Source organism: Tursiops truncatus, chromosome 11 (assembly GCF_011762595.2).
Source record: "Tursiops truncatus isolate mTurTru1 chromosome 11, mTurTru1.mat.Y, whole genome shotgun sequence".
NCBI lineage: Eukaryota > Metazoa > Chordata > Mammalia > Artiodactyla > Delphinidae > Tursiops > Tursiops truncatus.
Genome location: NC_047044.1, coordinates 87874422 through 87896459, shown reverse-complemented (window position 1 = coordinate 87896459; position 22038 = coordinate 87874422). Strand labels below are relative to the sequence as shown.

At 36.6% G+C, this 22038-nt stretch overlaps 2 protein-coding genes across 2 annotated transcripts in view; one reads left to right on the top strand and one right to left on the bottom strand.

Moving 5' to 3' along the window:
• Window positions 1-17432, bottom strand: part of PLCZ1 (phospholipase C zeta 1) — a 43313-nt gene extending 25881 nt beyond the window's left edge. Inside the window, exons 1-5 of the mRNA XM_019936863.3 lie at window positions 17329-17432; window positions 16740-16895; window positions 15647-15770; window positions 5362-5593; window positions 884-1085 (exon numbers count right to left, since the gene is read on the bottom strand). Of these exons, the coding sequence (XP_019792422.1) occupies window positions 884-1085; window positions 5362-5593; window positions 15647-15770; window positions 16740-16750 (569 nt within the window). The 5' untranslated portion in view covers window positions 16751-16895; window positions 17329-17432. The remainder of the gene's footprint in view (window positions 1-883; window positions 1086-5361; window positions 5594-15646; window positions 15771-16739; window positions 16896-17328) is intronic.
• A 30-nt stretch (window positions 17433-17462) lies between these two features.
• CAPZA3 (capping actin protein of muscle Z-line subunit alpha 3) lies at window positions 17463-18578 on the top strand. Its single transcript, XM_004326208.3, has one exon. It carries the CDS (start codon window positions 17668-17670, stop codon window positions 18565-18567), a length of 900 nt encoding a protein of 299 aa, XP_004326256.1. The 5' UTR covers window positions 17463-17667; the 3' UTR covers window positions 18568-18578.
• Window positions 18579-22038: the final 3460 nt, after the last annotated feature.

Here is a 22038-nt window from a genome sequence, read left to right as displayed (position 1 = left end):
CACACTTGCTGTCTTTCTGTCATGTGAACATGCCAAGCACTGATTATTTCTTCTACTTGGCATGCCCTTCCACTAGACCTGAAACTTCCTCTTTATCGTCACTCACACCACAACTATATCCTCTTGAGAAGCCTTTCCTGACCCTTCAATTAAAGTAACACCCTTCACCCCACAATTACCTTAGTTCATCTTCTCCATATGAATCAGTCCCTGGAAATATCGATTTGTTTATCTGCTTATTAGCTGCCTATTCTCATGAACAAATGAGTGTAGCAACTTTGAAAATCTTGCTCACCACTGTATCTTCAGCTGACTGACTAAACTGAAGCTGAAACTAAACTGGTATTAACAGTATGATACATTGTAGGACGCAAAATTAATGAATGGTGCAGCGTAGACTGCCTTTAATCTATGTAAATTGTCTGACATGTAAGTATATATATTATCTATAAATGCCACATTATATAATGTATGTGTTGGTTTTCCTTATAGCACTGAGATATCTGAGAATTAATTTTAACCATATTATTTTAGAAACCCCAGATGTTCTGATTAGCTAAATAAGATTTTTAAAGTCTTCTTCACATATTTTCCTATACGAAGTATCCAAATTGCTCAGGAAACTTCCAAGGGCCAATAAGCGGGGAGAGGAGGTTGGCAGACAGGATTAGAAGGGAAGTGTATGATAATAATATATTGAATAAATTATACAACCACCCAAAGATTGGATATCCAAGATATGTACAAATCAAAATTCCTCTTCCCTATGTGTTTTTATAACATGCATAGCCTTTTTTTACTGTGAATTATTACCTACTGAGGTAGACACCACCAGGAACTTTCAAACATCTTTAAAATATAATGGATTTAAAAATCGAAATACCTTACATATCCCCAAAGGTCACTTGGTCCCACTAATTGGTCAGATATCAAGTACGTATTATGTGAACTTGAAATAAAATAATCACTCAGTGGATGAGTCATATCTTGATAAACACTTTCATACTTATTATTAAATAGCAGACATTCAGACGAATCCATGTATCTTCTAAAACCTTCAAATGACATCTGGTGCGCTTGTTTAACTATGAAAATAAATAAAAAGAATGCAGAAATATCATTAGTAGTATATAAATTACATCTCACTTTAAAACTTAGTAGCAGAGTTTGTTTCTAGAATATTCATTTAGAATTAATATTAATACTATTTTTAATGTTTCTTTGGAAGCAAATTTTTCTAAGGTTCTTATATTTAGTTCTTTTATATCAACATTCAAGTAGATTATATATTATTTAATCATCTCTGATTTTTAATATTTTAAAAATACATACAAGCAAAGTACATATGTCATAGATCCATTCATTTCCACAAGCTAAACATCTACGTAACCAGCACCAAGGTGAAAGAACAGAGCAGCACCCCAGAAGACCGCCTCCTGCTAACTTTCTAGTCTTCCTCCACCCACACCCCACCCCCAAGTGTATTCAACGGTCTGGCTTCTACCAGCATAGATTCCATTTTCCCTGGTTTTTGTGTTTTATATAAATGCACTCACACAATATGTATTTTTTTGTGACCAGTTTATTTTGCCTGACATTGTTTATAAGATTTATTCTTGTAGATGCACACAGTTAGACATTTTTTATTCCCATTTGTATATAGCTTTCTATTGTGTGAGTACACCACAATTTGTTTATCAATTCTATTCTTGATGGGCATTTAGATGATTTCCAGTTTGGGGTTATTATAAAAAGTTCTGCTATAAACAACCAGGACATGTCTTTTGGTGCAAATATGTACATGTTTCTGTTGGGTGCATGCCTATAAATGCAATTGCTGAGTCATTGCATATTACCATCTTTAGCAAATGATCTCTGAACTTTTATACTCAGTATCATATAAACCAAAATTATCTATTTAAGCAGAACACTGGCTCTGGAATGAGACAGCTTGGGTTAAATCCATTTATTTGTTATATGAGGAGCCTGTTAATTAACTTCTCCCTATCTTTGGAATGGTGGTACAGTAAGTCCCCTACATACAAATCTTCAAGTTGCAACTTTCAAAGATGCAAACTTGCATTTGCATGTCCAATCACATAAGTTAGTTCATGTGTCTGGCGTACATTGTCACGTGCATGCATCCTCTACAAGTGGTTGTGCTTCTGTATACTTTACTGTACAGTACTGTATAAAGTAGTACAGTATCTTTACTTCAAGCCCAGGATGTCCAGAAGCAAGCGTAAAAGCAGCAGTGATGTAGCTGGTACTACTGTACTTTTCAAGGTACTGTACTGTAAGATTAAAAATGTTCTCTTTATTTTTTGTGTTTGTTTTTTATGTATTATTTGTGTGAAAAGTATTATAAACCTATTACAGTGCAGTACTATATAGCCGATTGTGTTAGTTGGGTACCTAGGTTAACTTTGTTGGACTTACGAACAAATTGGATTTACAAATTAGCTCTCAGAACAGAACTCGTTCGTATGTAGGGGACTTACTGTAATCATAACACCCATCCCTGCATACTAACTTTATATATTAGCTCTACAAAGGTTAGTTACTGTTGCTTTTGTTGCTGATTACTCAGTTTACCTCAAATTAAAAGTTGGTGTGAGTATTCACTTTAGAATAGAGAGTGTTGATCCTTGGCAAAGAATTTTATTTCTGGGAATTTATACTACAGAAATAGAGCCTCAGACAAAGATGGATGTGCAAGAATGCTCACACTAGCATTATTTATAAAAGCAAAATAAATGAGGGGAGGAAACAAATTAAATCTCAAGCTATGATACAATACTAAGCAGCCGTTACAAATAATGTATCAGAAAAAAAATATACAGTGACGTAAGTAAATGTTTATGACATCATAAAAATGAAAAAGCCAGCATTCAAAATGCTCTTACAATTTTGGTTTAAAAAATGAAAGCTAGAAGAAAATACATAAAATGTTTACAGTCATGCAAACTATTTCAAAGTTATGCAAAGTTAGAAACATGTGAGTGTATGGGGCAAAGGCATCATATATTTTAATAGTAATGATTTGCATGAATTTATTCTTTTTCCAAGTGCAATTAGCAGTGATTGGCCTATAGCCCTTTTGAACTATTAACTAATTAAGTAACTATCTTTGGTACTGGAATAGAAAACAAACTCCTCTTATGCCTTTAAAAATTACCAGACTGAGAATTAATCTCATGGATTTTTATTTTTAAAATAAAATGAGGTTTTCCTTATTTGGTATTGACATATGTCAAGTATCAATGTGGGATGAAACTGAGAAACTTGGCAGCATTTGGGACTGTAAGATCATAATTCAAATTGACCTTAATAAGTCTCTAAAGTGATCAATAGCCATGTAAATGAAATGCAAGGTCTTGGCTGTGTGAAACTATCTGAATGGAAGCAGAGTAAGGCCCAAAAGATGAAATAGATGAATAGTGTAATATTATGGTTAAAATACAAACACAATTCCAAGATGTCACTGGCACCATCCCATTATCCCTTTGTATCTTTTAATTTACCACCTGCAGGTAACAGTGGCAATTTTTTTTTTTTGAATATTGACTGGAATAATGCTACTAAAAGTGCTTGTCTGTGAACTGGTTGTTTCCAGGTGGCAATGACATAAAGAGCTTGAACCAGAGCCTAAATCAATTCACTACTTTCTTAGAGAAAGTCTTTGCTATTGAAAGGAAAGAAGTCAGCTGGACTCATCAGATGTGCTTAAAGATGTACTTTCTTTACGTTCTGATGCAAGCTCTTTATCTTGTTGCAAACCTGCAAAGTTTTAATCGTGATCAGACCAAACTCTTACTAGCACTATCTTCAGTCTTACCACCATGGTACTTAAAAGCCTCCAAGGTCTTTACGTGGCACTGAATCATGAGCCAAAATCTTAATTGTGGCCAACAAGACCAACATGACTTAATCCCTGTCCAAACGCTTTTAGCCCTCATTCTCCAGGTTCCAACCACACTGTCCTCCTCTTGTTCCTCGATTCTCCAACTCAGGGCCAACACATCTCTTCCCCCATTTTGTCACATGTCTAGTTCTTTCTCACCACTTACGTCTCAGCTCAAATATCGCATCCCCATCAAGGACTCTCCTAAACAACCAAGCTATGGGGACATATGTATAACTGATTCACTTTGTTATAAAGCAGAAACTGACACACCATTGTAAAGCAATTATGCTCTAATAAAGTTGTTTAAAAAATAAAAAACAACCAACTAGAGCTAGACCTCGTGCTTGTCTACTCTCTATTTTATTTTTTTCACAGTACGCAGCACTCCCTGAAATTATCCATTTGTATGTTTAATTATTTATTGTCAATCTCCCTCCAACCCCCATCAGGAATATGAAACGTAGTTTGCCTTGTTCTCCACTGTATCCCCAGCTCCTAGAACCATACTCGGTGGCCACAGATAAACACTTGAATAAATTATGAATGTACGAGCCCATGAAGGAATAAGTCTTGTTTTGTTAGGACCCATATTATCGTATGTTAAGCATTGATGGCCATAAACCAGTTTTCAAAGGCAGAACTTGGGCTTTCATATATCCCTTGTTAATAAATATTTTGAGCTATTCTATTAATTTCTGTAGGGTTAAACAGCATGCTTTAATAGTGTTTCTTGTGCATATTTTATTACATTATTATTTATTATTTTATTTAAAAATAAACATAAATGGAAAAAATTGAAATATTTTAGCCAATGAAAGATGAGACAGAGATCAAAAACTATATGACAAAAAAAACCCCAAAAAACTATACAACAGCTCACTAGCCAAAATGGTCATTGAACTTAAACCAGATGACTGCATTCAAAAAAGAAAAGAAAAGAAAAAATGTTTTAATGTTTATGAAATGTTGTAGACAATTATGTGTATAAACAACAGGGAAATTAGTGATTTTATAATGTTTTATTCTTTCCTAGAATTGTTTTCATTTAGCTAATTTAATATTCATATATTTTTCAATAAGATAGTGTATAAAAATGGAAAAGTGCCTATACCTGGGTTTTTATCTTATTAATGAATATCAAGACCCTTTCTTCCATTACAGTACTTGTAATAGAATCCTTATTTTGCTTTTCCTGAATAAGCTAATCTCTGAACACTTGAGAGATATACAGAAGCAGCTAAAAGAAAGGAACAGGACAATGAAAGAATGCCGCTGTTACACAACAAAGCTTTCTAAAAGATACATCTGCTGTCTGTAAAATATGAAATTAAAACAGCCAATATATATTACCCATAAGAAGTCTGACCTAATCAAAAATTTGAATTTAATAAGTGCAAATCTTAAAAAATAGTTTGCATATAAATATTTGATAAAACTTTGAAATACAAGCATACCTTCTTCAATAGGCTCATATTTTTGAATGATCTCAGAAGCAATACTTTTATTAATGTCAAGTGTATACTGCTCTTGTGTCAAAAATTGGGCCAGATTCTTTTCAAAAAGAAATTTCCGGTTTTCAGAATACGTGTTGAAAATCTCAATAATTTCTTCTCTGTGTGCAATAATTCGATAAATTGTTCTAAATTCTTCTATGGTGATTCTTCCTTGCTTCAGCCTGTCATTATCCTACTAAAAAACAATGACTGGTGGGCTCACATTGTGAACATAAAAAATACACAAAATGAAGACGTTAGAGTATTTGTGTAACATATATACCAACTTATACTGGAAAGCAGTTACATTGGATTCTTATTTCAGATAAAATACATAAAACTGCATGAAATGGTGCCAAAGTTGGGGAAAGGTTAATGGATCATCACCACTTAAAACCCAGTGGCCAGAGCTGCCCAGTTTAAGTGAAGAAGTGTATACTGCCCCTGGGGAGAGTTAGAGCCCTTACGCAGTTCTTTACCCGGAAAGACTTGCCCGAATTCAGGCGAAGCTGCTAGAGATTCTTCCAGACTTAGGACATCCCAGAACCATTTGGATTTACCTCAGACCTTCTCCTCACTGTGGTGATAACATATGCCATCCCATAGAGCTCACTATAGTCTGTTGTTTTGTCCCTGCCTAGTTGGTTTCCTCTATCAAAAGCTTTGTTTTGGGCACTTGGAAACTGAAATCTAGGACATGGGTCCATCATGAAGGGAAAACAGACCTGTGGTTTCAGATCTGCTCGGTCTGAATGGGAAAGGAAAGGTGATCCAGCAGGGGTGCAGGATTGCAGAGGGAAATGCTGACTCTGAGAGGTCATGGAACTTTCAGGGACATGTGTCCTACAGAGTCAGAAATATGAATCTAAATATCTGGAGGGGGATACAGGCTTGAGACGAACATGCTGGAGTTATTCCTGGGTGGATGTTTGTAAATAAATGGTCAGAAATAAGAAGACCCTCTCTAAAAAACAAAACAAAAACAACCCAATAGCCATAGTTGGAATGGAAAGAAGTATGGGAGAAGATGAGGATTCTAGGTTATCTTTCAATTACACATTTCATTTTTCTATTCTACTCTATTTGAGTAGCTTCTTGAAACCATCCAAACAGTATGTAACCCCATGTCATCAATAGGCATCCTGCACCATAAATGTCAGAATAAATCATTCAAGATCACTGTAAATACAGAAGCTGCAATAGGTGGTAATACTTTGAGGAAATGGAATCTGCATAATCACTGAAGGAACTGGGAGAGGGACAAACAAGGTCAGTTTCGATGAGAAAGAGTAGCTTCACCTGGTTGTTCTGGAAAATTCACACTTGAACTTTATGAGATAAGAGACAGGAAAGTGGGCTGGGTCCAGTTATTTAAAGTAACAGAATCACTGTGAGGTTCTGAGTAGGAAAATGACTAGCATAGGAGAGGTTTAGTTGTGATTAGTTGTGCATTACCAATGGGAAGAGAAGGAGAACTGCAGGTAAGGGAAGAGAGAAGATGCCATCCAGGTGGGAGGTGGTGAGTAGAAACTAAAGAACAGGTGTCAGTAAAATTATGAAGAGACAAGTCAGAAGGATTCAACACATTAACATTTTAGATGCATGAGGGAGAGAAGTCAAGAAAGTCTGGAGTTGGGGAGAGTTAGAATAACTAGTAGAATTAGAGTACCACTTACAAATAAAAAACTGAGGTATAGGAAGTGCACCTTAGAAGGACATTTAATTTCCAAAGAGGCTATTTATATTTTAATTTTCTCAATACATTGCAGTACTTAAGCTTAAGTACAAAAAGTTCCTGTTAAAGGGCCACTGTATTGTGGTGAAAAGCTGACGATCTGTAGACAGTCTGAGCTGACATTATATTCCCAGCTCCAAAGCATGTGGGATTTTGAACTTCTAAATTAAACTATGAGCTTCATACTCTTCATCTGCAAAATGGGGATAGATAGCACTACTTATGTCACAGGTTGCTATGAGGATGGAGATATCAGTGTATGGTTAGGTCTTATCTATGTCTGTTTCCCTCACACCCTCCAGCCTAGTGTCTCATCTTTTGACAAATTTAACTATAAAACAACCCTAAGGTACAACAGAGGATAAACATGCTGGAAATGATCTCTTCACTTTTTTAGGAAAAGTTCACTGGTGGCTACCGGAGAGTTTGATCTGAGGAATCCAAGAAACAGTCTGAGCTGGGAATCAAGTAGGAAGAGCACCAGCTTAGTTCAAGGAGGAGCATTAATTTACACGTACACAGCAGCTTGAAGAAGCAGGGGCTGGAATGGAGCCCCATTGGGAATGAGACGGTGATAAGCTTGGGAAGAAGATTGGAATCGGTGGTCGTCAAATAAGAAGTTGGGTCTCCAGAGCTCATTAAACAATAATAGCACCTTAAAATTACAAAATCTTAAAAATAATTCATATTATCAATAATCTCAGTAGACTATGAAGTTCAACTTACTGTTTTGAAATTTTGGATTTTGAGGTCCACATAAGTCAATGTTACAGAATTAATTTTGTTTTTAATTTAGCTCCATTTTGCTCATAATTTGTCATAAGATCTTATGCAAGTCAATAAAAATCAAAGTGTGCCTGTAATTCCCGAAACATTTTGTCATGTAAAATTGTATGAATTAAAAACTTTTGTCTTACTGAATAGCAGCATACGATAAGATATACTTTATCCACTAAGCAATGAAAATTCTGCTTCTTTCAAGCAGCATATAAACTTGACCATATGAAATGTCCTCTGGTAACTCGTTCTGTTTTGTTTTTCCCTAAAGATTGAAGTTGTTTTCTGATACTAGAAAGAATTAGAGATATAAAGTTGAAACAAAATTCCACAAATACAAATAATTGCTACAACTGATCAAACCCAAAGGAAATGAAGGGTCAAAAATTAATCAAATTACCAAAAAAGAAAAACCACACACAAGAGGTGAGAATCGTATCGCTGAAAATGGGAAGTTCTAATTTTGATAGAAAGAGAAAAGGAAAAGGAAAGCAACAAAGGGTAAGTAATAAGGAGAAGAAAGATGACAGAGCATCAGCAGAAGGGAAGAAAGAAGAAGAAAAGTGATAAGCAAGGAAGGTTCAAATCTGAGTACTGAGGCACGTAACAGCAGCCACAACTTGTAGGGTACCAATGTATTAATATCTCCCCTGTAGGAGGGAACTGAAGGTCAAAAATCTTATGTAGATTGTCCCCAGTCTCACAGGCATGGTAGACCAGGACCTGAACTAACTCCAGAACAATAAGGACAAGCAATGGGAGGAAAGAGAAAACAATACACCATTGCACGTATTGAGAGTATATGTGCAGAAATAAACTGTGTCAAATACAAGTCTGATCTCTTTAACTCTCTTAAATTTCTCAGTGTTTCTCCTTTGTCTTCAGGACAAAATCCAAACTGTTGTGTGGAATCCAAGACCCTTGAAGACATCACTGATGGTTTCTTCTCTCACCTTCTCCCTTGCACTTCACACTGCCTGTGCTCTGAATGAGTTGCAGTATAAACATCAAGCTGTCTCTTGCTATTGTAAAGGCTGTTTCTTCTGTCTGGAATGCCCTTCTTTTATTGTACTTCTTAACTTACAAATTTCTACTAATCCTTGAAAAAGTGTCCTTCTCTAGAAGTCATCCCTTATGTCCCTCTGTGTCTCTTCCTCAGCCCATGTTAGAGAGTCCTACTCAGGATTCTTATACGATTCTGTACCTTCTTCTCTGCTAGGGTTTATTACACTGAAATTAAAGCCTTTTTTTCTACTTCTCTTCTAGAAATGCCAAATTGTCTCAGACAGGAAGTCTGTCATCTGTTTCTTGTATCCTAAGTACTTATAAGAGTGTCTGACTGAGGTCTTCAGAACTTGGTCCAGCACCTAAACAATTTTATGATCCTGGTGAAATATGTTCATTTAATTGGATAAAGGAGCTAAAAATCTCCCTAAAGCTAGGGAGTGTAGGAAAACTATTTTTAAAAACATATTACAGAAAATATGCAAAATCTCAGGCCCCACTGCAGGGAATACTATAGCTTTTTAAAATGTTACATATTAATCATTTACAGTTTACAACATAAAATAAGAGTAATGAAGCCATCTTTCTCCTGTTTACAAAAAAAAAAAACCACGAAGCTCATTAAGTGGTTATTCTTTGCAAGCATTACAAAAAGAACTTTCCCAAACAACTCTTTCATTATTTATGTATAATTTTAAAATATATCTTTTACCTTAAGACTATGAATCCCATGAAGGTAGATATTTTATACTTATTTTTATTCCCAGTACCTGGTACTGGACCTACCCTAAAGTAGGAGGCTAGTGATTATATGTTTAAATGAATGACTGAATACAGGAGGATAAAAGAACATATTAAAATAATTCTATTGTTAGTCATCCTGATAGTACACTTTAGAAAACAGAATTAAGCCTTTTCATTTTGTTACCATTCTCCATTGCTCAGTTTGTTAGTAAAAAGATGAAATGTTGCTTTAAAAATGACATCATGAGAAAGCTGATCTATCAAAACAAGAAATTTTAAAATAAAATGTAACATTTAAAATTATCTCTGAAATTACACTAAAAAACAAAGTATTCAGAATATATTCTAGGAAATCATATGACTTGCAACTTTCTTCCCAAACTCTGACATACTTGTTTAAACTACCTGGCAAACTTGGTTTTTTCTCTTTTTTCATTCTGTTTCCTTCTGCTTCTGTTGCACAGATACAGCAGCCAGAGGCACCGAAGTCCCAGTCTTTCCTGAAGAAGGCCTATTTCCATACCTTGGAGACTGTCGCCAAGGCCAGGAGCTTGTGCACACAAGCTGTTTCCCAGAGGACACACCCCTTGATAGCCTGGGTCTGGCCGCCAGTGGGGCTTGTGTTCACGGGTTCAGGAGAACCCTGCCAAAAAAAGAGAAAGTCCTTGGCTGGCAGTCCCTCTGGGGCTCCGCTCAGAGGGGATGGACTGATGCCCCCATCTTCCAGTCTTTTCCTGAAAGATGTCTATTTGCACACCTTACAAGCTGCTGCCTGAGGGTCCAGCTTCCAATCAGCCTGCATCTAGATGCTGCCTGATCCTCTGTTATGAGACACTGCCAGGTCCTGGTACACCCTCAATGACTGGGAGCCATTAAGAATGAAGTAGGCTGCTTGCACTATCACAGAGGTTGAGAGACAAACCAGAACCAAGGCACAGAAACCGACAGAGAGTAAAGGAAAATGAAGAAACAGAGGAATATGTTCCAAACAAAAGAACAAGATAAAACCCCAGAAACAGACGTTATTAAAACAGAAATAAGTGAATTACTTGATAAAGAGTTGAAATAATGGTCATAAACAATATGGAAGTTCCTCAAAAAACTAAAAATAGAACTACCATATCATTCAACAAGTTCACTTCTTGGCACTCATTCAAAGGAAACGAAATCACTATCTTGAAAAGCTATCTGCACCACCCCGTGTTCATTGCAGCATTATTTACAATACTCAAGGCATGGAAACAACCTACATGGATAAAGAGAATATGAGATATATATGTGTGTGTGTGTGTGTGTATATCATATAAATATATATAATATTTTTCACCCATAAAAAAGAAGGAGGGCTCCCCTGGTGGCGCAGTGGTTGAGAGTCCGCCTGCCGATGCAAGGGATACGGGTTCGTGCCCCGGTCCGGGAAGATCCCACATGCCGCAGAGCGGCTGGGCCCGTGAGCCATGGCCGCTGAGCCTGCGCGTCCGGAGCCTGTACTCCGCAACGGGAGAGGCCACAACAGTGAGAAGCCCATGTACCGCAAAAAAAAAAAAAAAAAAAAAAAAAAAAAGGAAATTCTGTAATTTGTGATGTCATGCACGGACCTTGAGGGCATTAGGCTAAGTGAAATAAGTCAGATGGGCAAAGACAAATACTGTATGATCTTACGTACATATGGAATCTAAAAAAAAAAAATGAACTCATAGCTAGAGAACAGATTAGTGGTTCTTTAGCTATGGTGAAGTGGATGAGAACAGCTAGGGCGTAGAAGAGGGGCAGGATGGATGAAGGTGGTCAAAAAGTACAAACTTCCAGGCATAAGATAAATCATTCTGGGATGTACTGTACAGTGTAGTAACTATAGATAATACTGCTATATCATATATTTGAAAGTTGCTAAGAAAGTACTCTTAAAGTCTCCCATCACAAGAAAAAAAATCTGTACCTATGTGAAGAGATAAATGTCTACTAAACTTATCATGGTATCACTTCATAATATTACATATATCAAATCATCATGCTGTTACACCTAAAGCTAATACCATACTATATGTCAATTATGTCTCAATAAAATTGGGGGTGGGGGCAGAGAAAGACTCATTAAGATTGCTCAGGAAGAGTTTGTTAAGTAAAAAGAAAGAAAATTAAGAACTCAACTTTAAGAGGAGAACAGAAGAGGAATGCTAGCAGGACAGATGGAGGAACGATATGAAATTTTAAAGAAAAACTTGGAGAGAGTTATGTCTTAGGAGTTAGAATAGAGAGAAGTTTAAGAAAAGAGCGATAAATAAAATGCATGGAGAAGCTAACCATTGAATTTAGCATTTTTGAAATAAAGAGGTTTTCAAAATAGGTGTGAAGGCAAAATTTATTGCAATGAAACACTGAAGAAGTTGCAGGAAGAAATGTAAAGGATTCTTTCAGTTTATCTGCTAAAAGAGAGACTGTAACATTTAGAAGAGGATATGGTGCAATTTATTTAATTAAGATTAAAAATAAACTTAGACTCTGGAGAACCAACTAAGGTAGGAAATCATAAACTCGAGGTGGAACAAAACACAAATGTAAGTGCCTGAACTGACCCAAGTTGCAGATTTGTAGGGCAGAGGCAGCAGAGAAATATCCTAGCTCATCTCTCTGCCTTCTAACTCCCAATCCATTCTATACTGCTGGCAGATTTATCTAAAATATGCAATATTTCCCTGCTCAAAAAATGTCAATGGCTACCCACTGCCTACAAAAGCAAGTCCAAATTCCACGGCCTACCAGTCAGGATTTTTATCATCTGGCCATAACTTGCGCTTGCAGCTATTTCTCACCACTCCCCTTGGAGCATCCTACACTCAAGTCATGGCTGCTTACCTGTGATTCTTCAACCATTTCTAGCAATGTGATCTACACATATTACTTTTCACTCCTCAAGGTCCAGCAAGAATGCCACCTCCACCATGGAATCTTTTATAAAAGCCCAAGTTAGAGTCTCTGTCTTCTCAGATTCCCTGTTAGCATTACCTAGGAAATTTATTATAATCTACTTCTAAAACAATAATTTCTGTATTTCTTTTCTCCTTAAAAGAGACATAGTTTATTTTTTACAATCCGCTGTTTCTAACAGAGTGCCATGCACATACTGCAGATTTAATAATGGTTGCTAACTGCTTAGAGAATTTGAAAACTTAAGGTTAGTCCTATAATAATAAAAATTCTTGAAATTGAAGACGATACTATTTCATACTCAGCAAAAATCAAGAGTGTAATCTAAGACTAGCAATATGTATTGAAATGGCACATAATATTTCCTAAAAATAGCTGACATGCTACAAATTAAAGATAATAATAAAGCAATCAAAAAAAATTTTAGTAAAGGGATAAAAAAGAAACTTAGAGAACTGCTGCTCAAGCCATGACTCAATAATTAATTTTGTAAAAAGAAGTTTACAATATTTTGACAGTGTCATAAATTTACATGATCTTTATTCAAATTTTATAATAAAATTTCACCTTAGAAAATAAATTCATGTCATAATTTATGTCAGCTTCTTAGGAAATCAATGAATGTACTGTAATTTTCTATATTTTTTTGAATGATCATCAAGTAGCTTCAACTAATATTTATCGAGTGCCTACTTTATGCCTAGCTTGGTACTAGGTACATTCACAAACGATATCTTATTTAATATTCAGAACCATCCTGCAAAATAACTATATTAGTATCCCCGTTCTGCAGGTTAAGACATTTGCTCAGAGATTTCTGGCTTGCCAAGTACAACTAGAATCTAATAGACTGAACAATCTCCACATCCACTGAGCTTGCTAATGACAACAGCTGAGCATTTTTTGTGTGTGTGGCCACCAAAAACAAAGATTCATCATGATTCATTTTATTTGCTCTGGCTAAAATGTGTACCCTGAAGTGTGGAAAGATTAGCAACAAAAGTTAAAGCAAAAGAGTCAGATGTTTAAACTTGGTCTTCACCTTTCCAGAAAATTCAGTTAGCCAATACATTTTCCCTGAGCATATTACTTAATCAACATTTTAATGCATACACAGCAACTTAGCCTAAGGCAAAAAAGTATTTTCTATTAGAGGGCCTAGGGGAATTCTTTTAATAGAAGAGAATGGTTTATCATAATCATCAGCCTTGTTTATATGTAATTTATGCTTCTAAAGTATTTGAGTTCACTTTAAAGGGTTTTTTGAAGTATTCTAAGTAAACTCTGCCCCTCTAATTTCTATAATTAACATTGTTTTCATAGCTACTTTAAAAAGGTTTTACTAAACAAAATAGACCTTCAATCCTGCTCTGTCCAAATAATCATAAATTTCAGTTAATGAGCTACTTATTTACTTGTTATAACTGTTTAGCATTCTACATGACGCTTTTCAATATGGCATGCTTTTACTCAAGTGGATTTCAAACAGCTATCTCTATCTTGCAGATAATTCAAAGCAACTTGATAATCACTAAATAAGATTTTCAATATTTCACATTTGATACAGATTTAGCATATTACTACCTCTATATTGTGTTGAATGTGAATTTCATTAAACCTGAAAGCAGATAGCTCTTTCTCCCTTCGGGCAATACCACCGAGGGAAAATTCTATGTGTAAAGGTCTTTCACAGAAACTTGTGTTCTTCACTTGTGGTATTAGACATGAATTGATTAAAACTCTGATAGCTTATTGCAGCACAAGCTACTTGGATTCATAGAAACAGCTCTGAATTCTTTGTCTTTTACTGCAGTCTCCTGAGAAGTACAGCTTTTCTTTTTCGAAGCTCCTCTTTGTGGTTCGTAAACATGAAGGCTAAATCTTATTGAGAAAAATGCTTGTAGGGTCTGCTGTGTGTTTCTGCTTATTTTCTAAGCAGAGGCACCAACCACCTTTCTTCAGGACTAGCTCTTCAAGGATGTTTTACTTAATGAAGAGATAGTATCTCCCTCCAGAGGAAAACTGCAGGTTTGTTTACTGTCCAGGATAATAATGATAACGACAGCCTCCAGGGCAAAGATCAGACAGGCCTACAGCCCATAAAAAAAGCTCTGGCTTTCTAAACTTGAGGTCCCTCTCAGGTAATGCCACCCACCGCGCGCGCACATGTCACCTGAGCCTCCTCACATCACACTTTGGGAACGGGGCTAGGAGACATGGCACCAAAATGTCGATACGCTGGCAGGTGCTATTTTTGTGAGTGCCAAGCTGTCTTTTTTCTCTGAACTGGAAACCTGCGTCTGCCAACATCCCTAAAACTGTATCAGGCTAACTGAGTAGCTCGCAGGTAAGGTAACACAAGCTTCCCAGTTTGTGTTAGTTGGTAACAATTTCAACAAGATTGTGTTATCTGGCTACTCACTTTCAAGAAACAAAATCATATTCAGGATGCCTATCTTCCTAACTATCTGAGCTGGCCAGTCTAGTGTTCTTGCCTGACTCGCCAAGAAATCTGACATCTTCCTAGTGCAAAACTCAGCTATCTCTTGGTTTTTTCTTTTGTTTTTCATGAGCTTTCCCTTTGTCTTCTAGGGACAGACTTGATCCAAGTTCCCTTCCTACTAATTCTTCTTTAAACAAAGAGAATTTACGGCTTGTCTGCTTTGAGGTGAGAAAAATGCAATTTTTCTGAAGATTGCCCATTCCTTCTATAAATCACTAACATCCAATCCACTTACCATTTCATCATTTATATGATTTGATCTAATCAGATGACCAGTCCTAATCTGATGTGAACATTCCGGCATTCTCAGCAGATTGTTCTAAACTAATAACCTGGCATGATTTCAAATTTTATCAACAACTCATTTTACGTCTTACCTAAACTCTTTGTCTTGATTATAAATATATTTAGCATAATTAATTGCTTTAATTCTTAAGAGACTAATCTTTCATATGTATTTTCTTCAGAAAGCATCCAAGTAGTTATCAACATTTTCCAATATTGGATTAAGTCCTTCCTAGGGTGGGGTGTTCAGAGGGTGGATATTATCTCACCTTAAAAATATACTTCACGTGAATAGTATTGCACCGAATACCTAATTTTTCAAGTAATTTCAGAGTTTTTTCTAGGGTAATTTTTCCATATTTAAAGTCATCCCGAACCATGGACAAAAACCATGTACGAAAGGACACCAAAAAAAAGAAGTTAAGGAAATTCTCACAGAAAGTCATTAAGTACTTAAAATGACTAAAGAATATTTTACCTCTCTTCAGATCAACGTTTTTATTTTCAGAGGAGAGTCTATCACAGGCTTAAATGAGAAAACAATTTTATGATAAATAATATTTTTAAAAAACTAAGTAGGCACTACTCTGTGCTAAAGGTATGAAAGGGTATAACACAATAAAAATTACAGGAAAACAATAAAAATTAACATTTGAGAAATAAAGCTATTACTTGGGAAATACAGTCTATCTTCTGAAGACGTGAACTTGGGAGACAGCTGAACATCAACACTTGATCTCTCTCAGCATTAGTTTCCTCATCTGAAAAGTGGTCAAATTAATACTTCCAGAAGGTGGGGGCATTAAATGAGTTCAAACCATGTCTGGTACGATTATTACCACTACATTAGCCAAATGTCAGGCTACACGCATGCCCCAAAAAAGCAACATTTTAAGGACCATAGAAAAGAGTAAAAAAAAATGTCATGGTGTCTATTTAGTATGAAAGAGAAGACAAAAATAATCAAGCTTGCTTATTATCTACAGAGAAACTACAAAAATTAGGACACTTCAAATTGAAAAACTAAGGTTAAGAAGAATTAACATGACTGTCTATAAAATCATGAAAGGTACTGGTAAAAATTGTTCAACAACACACTCAATTTCAGATTGTTAGAACTAATTGGAAACCCTTCAAACTAATGGCAATGACTTAATACGGCAAAGCTCATGTTATTATAAGAAAAAGATACAGGAAGCTAGGGAAACTCAGAAAAGCTCAGGGCAGAAAGGGAAGGAAGCAGTTTTTGCTTAAATGAGAGAAACTTAAGTTCAGGACTCTTCAAAAAGAATGAGAAAAGAATCAAGGAAAGGGGATAAATCAAAAGAGGAAAGAGGAACAGAAAGCACTCTGAGTGGATATTTGTTCTCCATATTTTCATGACCTGTAGTTCCGTTTCTCCTCGCTTAGAAGTTTCTCCCCATTATGAGTTGCCACAAGTTCCAAATATAATTAACTCTGCCCCTTTGCAGGAGAGGGATTTCTTGAAACTCATCCACTGATGCCACTGCCCCTTTTCTAGAAAGAAAGCAGAAAACACAGTGGTTTGTTGCCTTTGTTCTTTGGAGTTAGCTCAACACTTAAATCCCACAGAAACCATATGTAACATGTGGTCTCTTCACTTCACTGCCCTTAAAACTTTCTGGTTTCTTGCTTACGTTATGACCATTTCCAAACCCACAATGTTTATAAATGAGGCATCTCTTGCTGTCTGGCATTTTCCCATGAACTGCCATCGTACCTCATTTTATTTTTACTGTTTTGTTTAAACCCCTCAAACCTTTCAGCATAGCGTGCTTCCACTGGGTTGGGGACAGTTATTCTGAGGGCCTGATTATACATCAATGCCATCATGGTCCCCAAAAGGTGCAAAGGGTTGCCAGACACTCTCTAGAAACTCTGGGCTGCTTCTCTAGATCCCTGACAACATATAATGCACACAGAGACACACCACTTTTGAAGAAGGCTGTTCTGGAGGCTAAGTTCTTAAAATCTTCAAAATTCTTATAGCTGGTTGGCTGCGCACCATGCTGTCAGGTGACTATCATGTTTTTCTTCTGGTCTGAACACCTAATGTGATATCACTGAAAGTTCCATACCTCATAGAGAAAGCTTCTTTATGACTTCATCAGGAGACTCAGAGCTTGCCAGACAACCTGTTTTTTCATGGTCAGACATGGTAATCTTAAGCTGAATGTGTAACACCTTGATGGGAAGGTTGTCCCATGGAATGTTTTCTCATCTTTGAACACTCTTTATTTCAGAAGCTCTGCTTCTGCTACAACCAAACATGTCACTTAGCGATCTGAGTAAGAAAGAGAAAGAAAAAGTAATTCTCAGACTGTTAATGCAGGCTCCTCCAGGGGAATTTGTAAATGTCTTTGATGATCTCTGTCTGCTTATCCGTGATGAAAAACTCATGCACCATCTAGGTGAGTGTGCAGGCTACCAACACTGCCAAAAATATTATGTCCCACTCTCCATCAATGGGAATACGGTCCTCCTGTCTCACCACAACGTAGTGAGTAACTACCGATTTTTTGACCACCAGAGCAAACTTTCTTTCAAATTCGACCTGCTTCAAAACCAGTTAAAAGACATCCAAAGTCATGGCATCATTCTGAATGAAACGGAGTACCTGAGGACTGTTGTTCTGTGCGCCTTAAAGCTGTATGTGAATGACCACTATCCAACGGGGAACTGCAACGTGCTGAGAAAAACGGTGAAAAATAAAGAGTTCTTGATCGCTTGCATTGAAGATCACAGCTACGAAAAGGGAGATTACTGGAATGGCCTTTGGAAATCGAAATGGATTTTCCAAGTCAATCCATTTCTAACCCAGGTAACAGGGAGAATTTTTGTGCAAGCTCACTTCTTCAGATGTGTCAACCTTCATGTCGAAATCTCCAAGGACCTGAAAGAAAGCTTGGAAGTAGTTAACCCAGCTCAACTGGCTCTAAATTTCGCGAGGCTTGTGGAAGAGCAAGAGAATAAATTTCAAGCTGCAGTCTTAGAAGAATTACAGGAGTTATCAAACGAAGCCCTAAGAAGAATTCTACGAAGAGATCTTCCAGTGACCCGCACTCATATGGACTGGCAGAGGATACTCTCTGACTTGAATGTGGTGATGTATCCTAAATTAGGATACGTCGTTTATTCAAGAAGTGTGTTAGGCAACTGGATTAGATAAAGGATTTTTGCTCATGGTAACTGTCTTGACCTGATTACTTTGTTTCAGGGGGGCGGGGAGGGTGGCAGAGGTTATTTGCCTAAAGTTGAGAAGCCACTAGACATGCCTGTCACTTTGCAGATGCAAGTTTTGGGGGGTTTTCTTGTTTGTTTCTTTTCAGGGGGGGATAATTGGTCACATCACACAGCTTGTGGGAACTTGGTTCACCGACCAGGGATTGAACCTGAGCCTTTGGCAGTGAAAGCGCAGAGTCCTAACCACTGGACCTCCAGGGAATTCCAGATGCAAGTTTAAATTAGGGACAAGTCTACCAAATCATTTTATTCAAGGAATATTTACCAGTAAGTCAAGAAAATGATGATGGAAATGTATTTAATGGTAGGGACCACCATAAAGCCAGAAACACTTTTAGAACCTAAAATGGTTTTATAGAATGTGGCACCCCAGAAGTATTAATAGAGGTGGCCAGGCTTAAGGCTGTGTATGTGTGTGTGCTTGTGTGTGTGTACAGGAATGACTTTTGACTTTCTTTGTAACTGGAGAAGGTATGTAAATGAAAGTCATTCTGCGAATGATACTTCACCTAACTCAGTTCAGTCCTACACCAACCCTGAGCGGGTAGATTTCAATAAGTAACATTAAGGTTGGATGTTCCATGAAACCAACAGATATTAAAAATCTAGCTATTTGTAATGAGGTGGATAGACCTAGAGTCTGTCATACAGAGTGAAGTAAGTCAGAAAGAGAGAGACAAATACCGTATGCTAACACATATATATGGAATTAAAAAAAAAATGTCATGAAAAACCTAGGGGTGAAACAGGAATAAAGACACAGACTTACTAGAGAATGGACTTGAGACTATGGGGAGGGGGAAGGGTAAACGGTGACAAAGCGATAAAGAGGCATGGACATATATACACTACCAAACGTAAGGTAGATAGCTAGTGGGAAGCAGCCGCATAGCACAGGGAGATCAGCTCGGTGCTTTGTGACTGCCTGGAGGGGTGGGATAGGGAGGGTGGGAGGGAGGGAGACGCAAGCGGGAAGAGATATGGGAATATATGTATATATATAACTGATTCATTTTGTTGTGAAGCTGAAACTAACATACCATTGTAAAGCAATTATACTCCAATAAAGATGTTAAAAAAAAAAAAAATCTAGCTCATATGAAGGACTATTGGATCCATAGCCATCCCCCCCCAAACACACAATAATCTGGAATTACTCCAGTCCCCAGGCTTTTCTGATACCTAACATGGTCTTCGAAGAATCAACTGGAAAAGCTTGACTCCCAAGCTTATATAGTCCAGCTCTTGTGAAGTCATCACTACAAGCATATATAAGTGCTTATTTCATGCTGGACCTTGTGCTAGATGATTTACACACAATTTCTCATCATTAGGCTGCTACTAGTAGTAACCCCATTTTACATGAGAAGAATCTAAGACCTGAGTTGGTTAATTCACACAGGCACATAGTAGGTGGTGGGTGTGACTACCTCTAACACTCTTAACCTCTAGGGTATTGCAGCTCTCTGTGGAGGCCTGCTTCCTTGAGACTTGTGAACTCTACCCTGCAATGACTTAAATGCCCTAGGCAAGCATTTCACCTAAAGGATACCCCCAAAGGAACTGGAACAGGTGGGCTGCTGTTTTCTAGCCAAGATGTCCCCTATCACTAGTCCCAGCAATGTTACTGACCACTTGTGTCCACTCTCAAAGAAATCCAAATCTAAACCTCTCTAATAAGATTGCAGTCGAGCAGCAGATGGGCCCCAGCCCCCAAGTCCAACTTATCAGGGAAGCAAAGTGCTTTATAGTTTGGATCCATGCAATTGAAAAAAGGTCTAATTTTACTTAATAAACATTGGAGCAAGTGTTTATTAAGGATCCTAGGCAAAAATGTCTAAATCTCAAACTTCTTTTCCTCAACTTGTAGATCTTAGAGAATCTCAGGAGGATTACCTAAGGTGTATCATTAAAACTATAACTTTCCAGTCAGTACCCATCCTCAGATTCTGATTTAATAGGTCAGAAAAATCTACATTTTAAACAATTATTGGTGATGATTCCAATGAAAGGGACTCTAGGACCACATTTTAAGTATATTGTTCTAATCTTAAACTAACACACCTTTATTTCTATTAATTGAAATCATTTCCTATTGTCCATTAAAGGCCATTTCTACTACTTCACTGGGTTCACCATGCACAGACCAAGGACAGGCCTTCATCTGCCATGTTAAAAAATTAAGAAAAATCTTTCTAAAGAAAAACAGCAAGGAAAATTGCTCTCATTGCCCTAAAATATACCCATCTGACAAATTATTTTGCAAAAATTTGAATTCATATTATGGTTATATATGTGTTGATTTTCCAGATCATTCCACAGTAAGGCTTAATGTTTTATGGAACAATCACAGAAGCATTTAACACCCACTTTAACACAGGGTTTTAAAAATAATATTTATTGGTATTTCTGGATATAAAAGTCACATGTACAAATCATAGAAAATGCTTAAAGTATAAAGCATGTTGGCCAATTTCCTTCTACCCAATTTTATGGAATTGTTTTAAATACTAAGGATATACAGTATGTAAAAATTTGTATCCTGTTCTTTTTGTATAACCTCCTATATCATAAATATTGTCCCATGTCATTAAAACCCCTTGAGCACATAATTTTAATTATTTTCATAATATTCATACACAATAACAAGACAACCATTTCTCTATTCATGCATAATTTAAAATTTTAGCATTTTATTTTTGTTATTAATTAGGCTATAGTATCTCTGTGCATAAAGCTTTGCCCACATTATACATTATTTCCCTTAAGATAAATTCCCTATAATCACATGTTGAAAACAGATGAACATATTGATGCTCTTAATACATATTGCCAAATTGCTTTCCAGAAAGATTTAACAATTTATAATCCAGTTGGTAGCATAAAAGTATTTAGCTCACCACAGTAATCCTGACAATATTGAATATCAAATTTTTTCTTTGATAGGCAACAAACCTTAAAACAAAACGAGTAAAAAAGGTATTTCACTAACTTATGCTACCCTATACCTAAAAGCATTCCCACAACAATATTATTTGGTAGTTACTTTCTTTATATGGAGGCTGGCATAGCCAGGAAAATCTACGGTTACTACCTTTTCTCGGAACCTTTATCTCACACACACACACACACACACACTCTTACATTTACACCTGCACTATGTGCCCAGGCATATACACACATACACACAAAATCCTTGAGATTCTGAAGACTCAGTGTGATATTTTTTTAATATTCCAGTATTCTCTCCCCCAATCCTATTTCCAGCTGGAATGTTAGCTCCATCAGAATCCGGACCTCGTCTATCCCAAGTATCTAGTCCATTACTGTCTGTCATATGGTAGGTACTCAGTGAATTAATGAGCAAATGAACAAGTAAATCATGATACTAGGTACA

Bases quoted from the DNA above. Each gene is read 5' to 3' on its own strand.
- CAPZA3 (XM_004326208.3), top strand. From the start codon at position 17,668: ATGTCACTTAGCGATCTGAGTAAGAAAGAGAAAGAAAAAGTAATTCTC.